General features: G+C 37.8%; 2 protein-coding genes across 2 annotated transcripts; both read right to left on the reverse strand.

Annotated features, from left to right (window-relative positions):
- Positions 1–417: 417 nt before the first annotated feature.
- Positions 418–5,804, reverse strand: LOC149000817 (pentatricopeptide repeat-containing protein At4g33170-like). The gene is given in 5 exon segments (XM_089141043.1): positions 418–614; positions 616–853; positions 3,157–3,231; positions 3,234–3,747; positions 3,750–5,804. Coding segments are annotated over 5 exon segments (2,979 nt in total). The 5' UTR covers positions 5,775–5,804; the 3' UTR covers positions 418–487.
- A 2,046-nt stretch (positions 5,805–7,850) lies between these two features.
- On the reverse strand, positions 7,851–9,766 carry LOC149000818 (transcription factor MYB52-like). The gene is made up of 3 exons (XM_089140271.1): positions 9,377–9,766; positions 8,632–9,054; positions 7,851–8,522 (listed from the first exon to the last, which is right to left on the reverse strand). The coding sequence occupies exons 1-3, from the start codon at positions 9,489–9,491 to the stop codon at positions 8,341–8,343; spliced, it is 720 nt and encodes a 239-aa protein (XP_088996397.1). The 5' UTR covers positions 9,492–9,766; the 3' UTR covers positions 7,851–8,340.
- Positions 9,767–12,985: the final 3,219 nt, after the last annotated feature.

Genomic DNA, 12,985 nt, shown 5'->3' on the forward strand with positions numbered 1-12,985 from the left:
ATACAGGATTGGAATGAACAGTCTCACTCACAAAATGGATCACTGAAAGAAACGACTAGCCAACAAGAACAATCAGTGAGTAAACTAATTCAATTGCTCCACCAAAAAGAAGAAGTTGACTCAATTACTAACCGAGATCTTAGGCTTAATTATATCAGATTTGGGACCCAAACCACTTTGATTTCAAATGGTGATATCATGAGAGTGGATCCCAGGTGGGTTTTAGTTATAACCCCAATTGGACCCTTTTGGAACAGTTACCTATAAGAAGATAATGTCAATCTCATAACGGAAAGCCAAAGTGGAAGAACAAATCTCTGTCAGCCCATTCAAAGCATTCATTATTGGGTTGGACCCATGTAATTTAACTATATGTAGGTCAACAAAATTTGCTAAGGACTCATTGTCTCTATAGAACAAGCTGGAATATCTCTATGGTTGAAAAATAAAAATGACAATTGATTTTGAATAGGAACAATTCTAATATTTACCAATAATCCCCGCAGGAGCATGTTCCATCCTTAAAACAATGAAAACGATTAGCATCCCTCAACACAATTTCCCGTTCAGCAACCTTGGAAATGTATTTGATTGCATTATGGCAGTCACCAAAGGAGGTTTTTTATAACTCGAATTGTTGTAGATGGAGGAGTACTTATAAGTCCATAAGCAATTGCCAGCTTCTCACTGTGGTAATAAAGAGAGCTCTCTTTTTCCTCATCTTCCACATCAAACAGCACAAAATCTGTATCAGGGATATAACCTTCTTCTCTGATTTTTCTTATCAAATCATCCAGCTTCTCATACATTCTATCTTTTTGAGGATGTGATTTGTCATCCACAACAAACAAATGTATACTGTTCTTCACATCTATCCAACTATATCCTGAATTTGTCTTCCTTGTTCCAACGCCACCATGGAACTACAGGCCTTGAACAAGTACTGGTTTGGTTTTATATCATGCTTTTGAATAAAAGAGAAGAAACTTAACGCCTTGAGACCATCTTGGTTTGCTATATAACCTGCCACCAATGCATTGGAGGCGGCCACATCACAGTCATCCCATCAAACAAAAGACGAGCATCTCTAGCTCGTCCAAACTTTGAATAAATGCTAACAAGAGCTCCCGAAACAAACACATCCCACTCCAATCCAATTTTCACTGCGAAACTGTGAATCACTTCGGAAGCCCTAGTAACACCGATTGTAAGCAAGGCTTAAGAACTGGTGCTAAGGTAAGCCGATTGGGCAGCACAACAGACTTGCGCATAAGGCGAAAAAGTTGCAAGCCATCTTCAACTTTACCACCATTGGTTTCAGCGGAGAGTGCATACCCAGCAAGGATAGAGTTACACGTGATTAAGTCTCGCTCAGGACATTGGTCGAACAGGTAGCGAGCATAATACAGAGACCCCGCATTTCGAATACACATTGATGAGGTTGTTGGTGAGGAAACAATCGCCAATCTGGCCAGATGTTATGATGCGCGAGTGTACGCATCTTCCGAGGCACAAATCTTTCTTGGTAATGGATGTTCTGAGGATTGGAAACCATGGAGAGGAAGCAGAAGAAACGACTGCGACTCGTTCACAGAAGTGAAATGGAATCGAATAAACAGACGACGGAGAGAGATGCAGGTGAAGGGGACCCTGATTCGTAGATGGGTATGTAATAACCTCACGAGAGACCATATTTTCCCATGCAGAAATATCAGAGCTTCGCCCCAGTTTGTGTTCTTCCCATGACGAAGCGTCAAACCGTAAAGCAAAGATCGAATCTCTCTAAAACAGGGAGAATAATAAATATCCTTCTTCTTCCTTTCCTTTCTTTTTTTTTTTTTAAATCCCCGGATGGGTGCGAATCCAAACCTCCCATGGGCTTTTAACTGCTCAACTAACCCATCATTGGAGTTTGAGAATAAATATTCTTGTGAGGTTGGTGCGTGGGTGGTGACGTCTATCCAATGCTAGGCACCACCATGACGAACACACCAATCCAACAAAATATGAACTGCTGAAGCAGGTTATGAACATCTTATCAAATTGTTTTTGCCCCACTTAAATCGTAATTAGTTTCAAAAAGACGTTAAGGGTTAGCCTAGTAGAAGATCTAGACCCCGAGAAACAATATTAAGCTTATGTCTTGAAGTATCAAGATAACGGGATTAAAATCGTCTGCAGCGCCCAGAATATCCAGGAATCCGGATCATGTCCCCGTCGAGGGAGCACAGACATGGCTTCCTGACCACAAAAACCAATGGGCCCCACTGATTTTTGTGGTCAGGAAGCGTTGGGAAGCACAAAGTGCTCTCCGTTGGGGTCGCAGATCCGGACTCAATATCCAGTAGCAGGCTACCATTGAGAACCACATGTCCCGAGATAAATCTCAATCATTGGATAATGAAACTGGATATAAAGCGGTTAAACAAATTTGATACAGTGAACAAACCAAACCCATCTTCATTCACCTTCTGTCAGTCCATCACCAAGATAAGGGGGTGCGTGATAGACTATAGGCTAGGGAAATAAGACGTGAAAGCAAATGGTCATCCAAATCAAGACTTAGAATTGAAAGTCCATCTTACGCTCTCACAGTGATGGATAGCAACACTAAAAACCAACTTAATAATTGAGAAATGTAACTTGGTGGGGGTGAATTTTGTTGGGCTTTCAATATCTCTACAACTTTCTAACCTTACAATGTCTACTTTTAACCCACCTCGTCTTCTTTTGTTTTGGTAACATAGGTCATCCATGTGTCTTCTCTAACATTTGTCTAACGAAATAGAAACCCAACTCTGGGCTGCTATGGTGATAGATTCTTAAACATATAGTGATATAGACCAAAACACAAGTCAAAAACCCTAACATATTTAGCCAAGGAAATGAAAAAGAGTTAAAGTAAAGCTTTACATTCTTCTCAATCAATCTACTCTTAATCTGTCTATTCAGGTTGTAATCAAATATATACTTCATCATATCATATAATTTAATAATAATATTAAAGAGAGCGCTCTTTTTCCTCATCCTCCACATCAAATAGCACAAAATCTGTATCAGGGATATATCTTTCTCTGATCATTCTTATCAAATCATCCAGTTTCTCATATATCCTCTCTGTTTCTGGATGTGATTTATCATCCACAACAAATATATGTATTCTGTTCTTCACATCTATCCAACTATATCCTGGATCTTTCTTCACATTCCTCATCTTCATCATCTTCCTGTATCAGATGCATCATCCCATCTGTTTGCTGCAGCGTAGATGTTAGACAAAAGAACATAAGCTGAAGGGTCAAGTGGCTCTAAAGCCAGAATTCTACTTGCCACCTGCTTTCCGGTTTCTGTGTCCCCTTGAACCCTGCAAGCACCAAGAAGGGATTGATACATTGATGCAGAAGCCTCAAAAGGCATTGATTCAATAACCGCCTTTGCCTTGTTTACAAGCCCTGCCCGACCGAGAACATCGACCAGGCAGGAATAGTGCTCAAGCTCTGGTTCAATACCATAACTTTTAGACATTGATTCGAAGTGTTCATAAGCTTTAGAAACTAAACCTGAATGACTGCAAGCTGAAAGCACTCCAATAAATGTGATTCGGTCAGGTTTGATGCCATTTAAGCTCATCTTTTCAAAAAGATTTAAAGCCTCTTTGCCATTTCCATGTTGAGCTAAACCCACAACCATGGCATTCCATGAGGCAATGTTCCTTACATCCATCCTCTCAAACAACTGGAATGCATCGTTTTTAGGCTTCCGCACTTTGCATACATGTCCACTATCGAGGTCCCAACAAATGGGTCTGTAACACACTCCAACTTAATCGCATGTGCATGGATCTGCTTACCTTGTTCCAATGCTGTCAACCAAGAACATGCTTTGATAAGAGTTGCAAAAGTAAATTCATCTGGTGGGATTCCAGATTTTCTCATCCGATGGTAAAGCCATAGAGCATGATCATCATCCCCATTATCCACACATCCCGAGATCATGGCCGTCCATGCAACATCATCAGGCTTAGATATACCATAAAAAATCACAGATGCATCCCTTGTCTCACCACATTTAATATACAGGTCAAGAATCCCACAACCAACACATAAATCTGAATCAAAACCAACTTTTATTGAATGCGCATGAATTTGTCTTCCTTGCTCCAATGCCCCCATGGAACTACAGGCCTTGACCGCTGTTGCTAACATAAACTGATTTGGCTTTTGAATCAAAGAGAAGATACCTAATGCCTTGAGACCATCTTGGTTTGCTATATACCCTGCCATCAATGCATTGGAGGCAGCCAAGTCAGAGTCATATGCCTTACTACAGAGCATCTCTGCCTCTTCCATACAACCACATTTAGCATAAGAATCAATAAGCGCAGTAAAGACAAATTCATCTTCCACATTACTAGTTTTAACTGCATGAACATGAACTTGTTTACCAAATCTAGCACCATCATGGAGTACAGAACAAGCCCTAAGGACACTCGCCAGAGTAAATTGATCGGGTCTTAGGCCATCATGCAATAGGCCCAGGAAAAGCATCACTGATTCCTCCCCCAACCCACCCAATGCACAGTTAGATATCATTGAGTTCCAAGAAACTAAGTCCAACTGTTCCATTCCGTCAAAGATTGTTCTTGAATGATCCAAGTAACCCATCTTAGAATACATGTTAATGAGACTGTTTGCAATGTAAATTTCTGAATCAAATCCCATTTTCACAACCATGCCATGGACCTGTTCCCCCAGCTGCAAGTAATTGAGACCTGCTATTGCACCAAGAACTACAACAAATGTCACATTGTCACATTTGATGCTTGACCTCTTTAGCTCAACAAAACATTCAATAGCCGCCCAATATTCACCAACCTGCGAATATTGTGAAATAGTTTTGTTCCACACAATTACATCAGATTTATCATTAAACAAACACATCTTAATTGCATAAGCTTGAACTTGCTCCACATTCCTTTTGACTTCCACGGAATCAAGTTCTGAAGCCCCACCTAGAACACAAAAAACACTTACTTCATCAGGATGTAATCCACTACGGTGAAATTCAGAGAAGAACATAAATGCTTCAGCTTCAAGACCCGATCGCACATACCCCTTAAGCATGACATTCCACAACACCACATCTCTTTCGGGCATCCCATCAAACAAAAGACGTGCATCTCTAGCTCGTGCAAGCTTTGAATAGATATTAACAAGAGCTCCCGAAACAAGCCCATCCAATTCCAACCCAATTTTCACCGCAAGACTGTGAATCACTTCGGAAGCACTAGTAATACCCGATTGTAAGCAAAGCTTAAGAACTGGTGCTAAGGTGAGCCGACTGGGCAGCACAGCGGATTTGCGCATAAGGCGAAAAAGTTGGAAGCCACCTTCAACTTTACCACCATCGGTTTCAGCCGATAGTGCATACCCAGCAAGGATAGAGTTCCAAGTGACTAAGTCTCGCTCAGGACATTGGTCGAACAGTTGGCGAGCGTAATACAGAGTGCCGCATTTCGAATACATGTTGATGAGGTTGTTCGTTAGGAAACAGTCGCCAATCAGGCCAGATGTTATGATGCGTCCGTGTACGCATTTTCCGAGGCGTAAGTCTTTCTGGGTAATGCATATTCTGAGGATTGGAAACCATGGAGATGAAGCAGAAGAAAAAGACGGCGATTCGCACACAGAAGTGAAATGGGATCGAATAAGGAGACGACGGAGAGAGGTGGAGGTGAAAGGGACCCAGATTCGCAGATGGGTTTGTAATAACATCTCGAGAGACCATGTTTCCTCGAGCTTCAGTTAGTGTTCTTCCCATGATGAAACGTTGAATCATGAACCAAAGATGGAATACTCTAGAGCAGGAATTACGACTTCTGAGCCGCCTAAGGGTAGAGAAGACCTCCTTCCACCACACAACCTGGAGATTCCGAACAGTGACAAGGTGGAATACTCTAGAGCAGTTCAGTCTTCTTGTGGTGATGAAACGCTAAAACCGTCAACCAGAGATGGAATACTCTAGAGCAGTTACTGTTCTTCCCACGATGAATCGTTAAATCATAAACCAAAGATGGAATATCTGGAGCCATCGAAGGTAGAGAAGACGACGTGAAGTCTTACGTAGTCTCACCTTAATTAAATACCAGATTTTACTTTTTTTAGAAGAAAAATAAAATCTACATTTTCACCACCTTGTATAGGTTATTCGAAAAATAGTATATACATTTTCTGTAGGGTAGCCACAAATTATGGAATTAAACCAAGGTTAAACCAAAATTTGAAATCATAAATCATTCAACAACAGCATGGATTACTTGGTCAACACTTGGCACATTATCCATGTATGGCTGAAAGATGGTCGACACTTTCAATATGAATCCATTTAAATACGATCATGTACCCTTCTCCTTTAACTTTTAATGCATATGAACCTTCTTATGAGTAACTAATATTGAATAACTTTGAGCTCTTGAGTAGCTTTCTTGTGTCAGTTAGGTCTTCATGGTATTTAACATTCTAAACATAAGAATCTTACTAAAGCCCTCTTATATTACAATAGAACTTTTCTATTCATTGTTTCTTCAACCCTAGTGATATTGTGATATGGATCATTCAATTCTTCATCTTCTCTACCTCTGGTAACAAAGTTACTATTCATCTTCTCTATCTCCAATGAAACCCTAGCCCTTGTATTTATGGAAGGGGTCCTTGTTCTTAGTCTTCTCTGCTATCTCCGGTTATTATGGTAAAACTTCTGATGATATTGTGTTTTCTTTTGGAAGCAAGTTTTATCAACTGTTTACAAAAGTGTTTCTGCTTCTAAAAATACTTGAAATTGCTTTTAGTGTTTCTCGAAGAAGAAACACTTGGTGGGTTATTAAAGAGGCCAATAATTATCTGAAAACTATCTAAGTCCTATCTGATTTGAATACATCCCCGACATGTAGCTAGATTGGATAAGAATTGGATGATATCTTGGTTTAGGTACTAAAAAGTCGTTGGATTTCTCACAGAAGTAGTCATAATTGATTTGATGACAGTCGGTCGAGGAATAAGTGCAAGTGCGCCTTTCTGCGGCTCATCTTTTTTTAAAAATTCTTTGATATTTATAGAGAAAAAAAAATATAGTATAACATGCTTTCACCTAAAACATCCACTCCTAGGTAGAGACACTTGTCCTTGTAGTTATAAGTCTTGTCAACTTAAAAAAGCTTCATTATCATTGATTATGCCATATTTACCACACTAACTTCAGTGAGAAAATGTTTTTGGTAGTTAAGAGTCTTGTCTATCGAACAGCTTCAATATCACTGTGAAACACACCATGGGATTATGCAAAAGCTCTGAGTTTTGCCGGCAAATGGGTTGTAGGATGATATAGCAATCCACTATCCTAAATTGACAACACGCTTAACTAATTTATTGCAGAGTCTGCCTCCTAGCCTTGAGTCTCTATAGTTGGCCTCAAGAAAAGTTCATGAGAAAGATTTCAAAAATGAATGAAAAAATGATAACACATGCCGTACAGAAAGGGATATAGAAAGAAACCAAAAAAAAAAAAACTAAAAATTAAAAAAGCCAGAGGTGAAATCTAGAATCAGAAAAAATTAAAGCCTTTCATTTTTTTTTTGGGGGGGGGGGGGTGTTCAAAGAAGCCCTTCATCTTCAGTGATAGTGCAAATGCACAACTTCCTAATTTTCCTATGCAAAACAAATCAATGTCTTTTGTTTTCAATTACAATGATAAAAGACAAAAGATGATTTCAAGTTCTCCGATATTGATTCTTATTAGATTGTTAAATTTAAAGAAGAAATGGAAACTAAAGAAAGATTATTGTTCTCAAGTAATGCTTCCAAATTTTCTTGAACTTCATAGCTAAAAATAAGTTGACACTTGCACACAGTCGCCAAGGGTTGAAGGTATGAAAGACATGTCAAATGAAGTTGGAGATAGCAGGCAAAGTATCAGTTTAATAGTTTGATGCTAAATCCAAATGTACTGGATACTATATGAACCCAAGCCTAATGTTTAATTTACTCATCTGAGCTAAAGAATTATAACAAACTGGATTGTATTGATTTCCAGGGATTCTTGTTCAAATCAAGGCATCCACATTACATGGGATTATTGCAGATGCTTGAATTCCTTATCTTGCACTCTTTTTCGAAGTTCCCATACCTCTACACTTCTGCAGCTTGCTTACTGTTTTGTTTAATGACTCATCTTGGATCACCATACATAAATATATTCATCTCTATTTGAGTTCTAACAAGTCAGAATCTAGCTGAGATTTGTATCGATAATTTCTGTGTTAGCTAATTGTTCAAAACACCAGCTCTATGATGAGCTTCCAACTGACATGAAGTCTATGAATGTGATGTTAGGCTTGTTCTCTTGCTCCTTGAGTTTCTGTTCCACTTCTTCATCATCACCCTTTCTTGCATTGTCTATCACTTCACTTTGATTAGAGTCGGTATTTATGTGAAGAAAATCATAAAACTCAATCTGGGCTTTTCTATCTGCAGTTAATCAGTAGAAAGCATAAGAATTCAAGAACCCTAGAAAGCTAGGAAAAATGAAATGCAATTGCATTAGATTTCTCTGTGTTCAATTTGAAAATTCTGTTACCTGTAAGCATGTTAGGGCTGTAACTTGGTATCTGAGCATATAACTCTTTAAGCCCATGTTGCTGGCCAAGCATGACTGGATCTTCATATCTTCCATGATACTTCAGAAAAGAAGCAAGGTTTCCGAGTCCAGTGCTCATCTGCACATCTTGTTCTGGAAACGATTTCTTTTCCTTGATCAAGCTTTGAGCAGCTCTCTTGGCATAAAACTTTGATCTCTCTCTACACCTTCTAGCCATTATTACATGCCAATGATTCTTCACCGCGTTATCTGTTCGTCCAGGAAATAACCTTGAGATCACTGCCCATCGATTACCATGGATCCTATGTGATGCAAGAAGCCTCTCTTCTTCTTCCTCTGTAAAGGGGCTCCTGTTGATCCGTGGGTCTAACTGATTAAACCATCTTAACCTACAGCTCTTCCCTGATTCATATTTGACAAGAGGCATCAGTTACGATTTTACATATGCTTCTGTAACTTTTTGTTTTCGCTAAAAGGTCCTTATTATTAAAGAAGCAAAAAAAGTATACAAATGACTAGACAAACATGACAAACATGAGGAGCAATCTCCTCAACCAAATCAAGAAAAAACAATTAGCTACTCAAACAAATACACGAGACTTAAAATCTAAACCATGATAGACTCGCTTTTGTAATTTATCCAAGATCAATATAAGATGAAAATTGATAAGGAAACTATGGAAGTAAAATATAAGAGGATCAAAAGTTTTTTCTATTTCTGCACCTGATCTTCCTTGGAGCTTCTCGGCTATGGCGTTCCAGTTATGAGGCCCATATCGTTCCACCAGTTCTCTAAGCTTCTCATCTTCAGCGGGCCTCCAGTGCCCTCTGGTGCACATTTGATCTTTTGATGAGCAAAAAATGAAACGGTGGGGAACCAATAAAAACAGGAAGAAGTGAGCCCTAATCAGTTAGAAGCTTTCTCTCTGCGTTTCGCTTTCTATTCTGGTGGAAATCTTACACACAGAAGCAAACACTTCCTACTGAAAAGATAAATAATACAAGAGAAAGCCAAAGGCGAAAGTTACATTCAGCAGGAGAATAGATGTCTATCCTCTAAGAGTTGCAGGCTGCATCTCTGTTATTATATTTTTATAAGTTGGAATGATTTGTATACGGAAAGAAGACAAGCACAAAAAGCAGAAGAACCCAACAGAATATATAGAGAACAACACATGTGTTTCTGTTAAAAGAGAAGGAGAGAGTTTGGAAAGACCTGCTTCAGCGATTGATGCAACGTTTAGGCTAACAAAACCTTAATTTATATTTTATATATAGACTAGATAAATTAAATAACCACAGAGAGAGAGAGAGAGAGGGAGGTTGCTTGGTGGGATGAATTTTGTTCTGCTTTCAACATCTCTCAAAGTTTCTAACCTACAACGTCTACTTATAACCCACCTCGTCTTCTTTTATTCCTTTTGTTTTGCTAACATAGGTCATCAATGTGTCTTTTCTTACATTTTGATTAACGAAATAGAGACCCACCTTCAAAAGCTGCTTCGTAATGAATTCTTAAACATATAGATCAAAACACAAAACCTAATATATTTAGCCAAGAAAAGAAAAAGAGTTAAGATAAAGCTTTACATTCTTGTTTATTAATCTATGTTCTCTATCCATCTATTCAGGTTTTAATCAGTTATATATATAATATGTATCGTATCATATAATTTAATGCTGATTTTCTTGTTGCACTTGTGGTGTTTCTTAGGGTTTCCTGTTCTGTTCGACTTTCTAACCTAACTAACAATTGCCATGGAACCTAAAATATGCACGTGGAGTGTGAATATAAGGGTAGAGAATTTTAGGGTTTCAAGTCAACTTCTGGTCTCCTATTGTTATGTTGGTGTGAAATATTAATGGTAGGTAGCTACCAAATGACCTGATTATGAAACTAATTAAACCCATGAATGCTATTACTGCTTAATTCTCAAGAAGCATTTTGCTCCCTAATGCACAGGCCCTACCGGATTTGAAGTTATACAAGGCCAGAATAAAATATAATGCACTGGTTACTTGCATAAAGTTTCAAATGTTGTAGTTTGAAACCTGCTACCGGGTATGAAGTTACAGAAAGCTAGATGATGACTCATCTAGATTTGTTCCTTCAGTGTAAATCTAGGTTATTATAATCTTATCATAAATGATGCCAAACGACAAAAAATTGATACTAAACATAAGATTGGATTGATAAAAGAGAAATTGTTTCTCTCAATAGTATTTAACACAAGAAGATCAATATTCAAATGCCGTAAAAAGAAAACCAAAAACCCATTGAAACAACTTTGAAAAGCAAAAAATAACACCGGCCATAGCAACACAGTTTGTCTTCTTCCAAGCTAGTTTCGGAGTGACCCATCAAATTTGAGCCATATCGGAGTTCGGGACCCTAAGGTACCTAGGTGCATCGTAGAGGCTTCAGGCAAATTCAATTTAGGTAATTAGTAATCTATAGTGTGTCATGCTTTGGCACTATAACCAGTCTTCATTGGAAACTCAGTTGGTAGAGAGAGTAACTTGCTTGGAGTAGAGAAATTCTTGGACATTTTTGTCAAACCTAAAGAAGACAAGTTTACATATTTTATAACTTATGGAACATGATCTCTTACTGTTGTTAGCCTACCATTATAATGAGGTTAGGGAAATTGCTTATAGATAAAGGGAGATACAGCCCTCTTTCATCCTTCACTCCATCACCATATGTTATAAAATAAATAATAAATAGTTAATTTAGTTTCAGCACAAATGGATCAGGTTAACTGTAACTTTTACATGTCATTTTCTTTCCAACTACAGCCAGATACCCTCTCTCTCTCTTAATATCTTCTTATATTTTAGAGATAATCAGGTTGTCTCATATGTTATGTCTTTGACAAAGCTGCTGTGGCTTTTTATCTGGAATCTCTTCATAAACCCAGAAGAATATTCTACTCTGCAGTGTCTCTTAAAATGGATGATTATCATAAAATCATCATATCAGATACAACAGTTAATCTATCTGTAAGTACTTAATTTTGGGTCACAGCCCTAAGCCTGAAACGAATCCGACAACCTTATATATTTCATATATGGACATTTTCTTGACTGTTCACCTAGTTACACCTACTTCTCTCGTAAGCATCTATATTTAAGCTGATTAGCTTAAAAACTACTTGATAAGAGCAATCTTTGGGCGGTGCACCATATAAAGAACCACTAAAACTAAACTCTAAGTTTCCATTCACCTGAAATTTTCATACAGCTTCATGGGTTCTGCAATCCGAAAAATGGAAGGTTACCCATCATTTTACTGATTAACCTACAGGGATTAATTAGTTGCACAGTTAGGATCATTCTACCATTTTGATTTTCATTAGAGAGGATCCTTGGGGACTCTCCTTGTTGGGTAAAACTAATTAGGTGTTGAGTTCTTCACCTACCTAGCTACAGGTTTTAGTTAATTCAATTTGGAAACTTTAGAGAGAATTGTATATTAAATCTTCTTATATCATACTCTAAGAAAGCTAAGCTCTGGAACAAAACTATCACAATGTTTTAACATTTTAGCTAAGATTGTAGTTCTTATAAGACCATAGGTTGTTGGAGTTAGAAGTAGTATTTCTATCAATTCTGCTGTTATTTGAAGTTGCTTCTGTACAATCTCAAGGTTTAGGAATTGGGTCGTTTCTGGTTCCGGAAGTAACCAGAACTTCCCAACTGAAAAACGGTAGAAAACCAACTTTTGAACTGTTGAAAGCGAACAGCTTTGTTTCTTAAACTCATTACAACGGTATACCAACCGTACCTAACTGAGGTAGTACTACTACTCTAGTTGAACATATCCTTTCTGTCCTTTCTACTTTTGCTAGTTTCATTAGTTTCTGTCTTTTTTCCAAAATTTTAAACTGAACCTTTTTAAGCTGCACTCTTATTTCTTACTCTTAAGCCAAATAAATCGAGTTCATGGTAAAGCTTATGAGGTTGTGGAAACTAACGAAACTAGCAAGGAGAAGATATGTTCTTTGAGTGCAACTCACTTTAAATAGTTTTTTGTATTAGGTACATGATAGAGATATAAATATCCTAGTTGATAAGGATACATTCCTTGAAATGCATTTTTGTACTTACATTGATGGATTTGTAACACCTTTAAATGGTGTATGTAACATCAAGTGGTGCTATTGGCTCTCCCTCTACTTAATCAAGGATTAAGCACATAAATAATTTTGTTTAATGATGTTGAGTAGCTTTAGGAATTACGAAATTTACTAATCAAAAAATAAATTGCAATATTACACTATGTAATTGAACACTATCAGATGCTATTTGGAAATTATGGCAAAACAATTAA

Source organism: Hakea prostrata, chromosome 11 (genome assembly GCF_041222555.1).
Source record: "Hakea prostrata isolate BN-2017 chromosome 11, UWA_Hpros_2, whole genome shotgun sequence".
NCBI classification, from domain to species: domain Eukaryota; kingdom Viridiplantae; phylum Streptophyta; class Magnoliopsida; order Proteales; family Proteaceae; genus Hakea; species Hakea prostrata.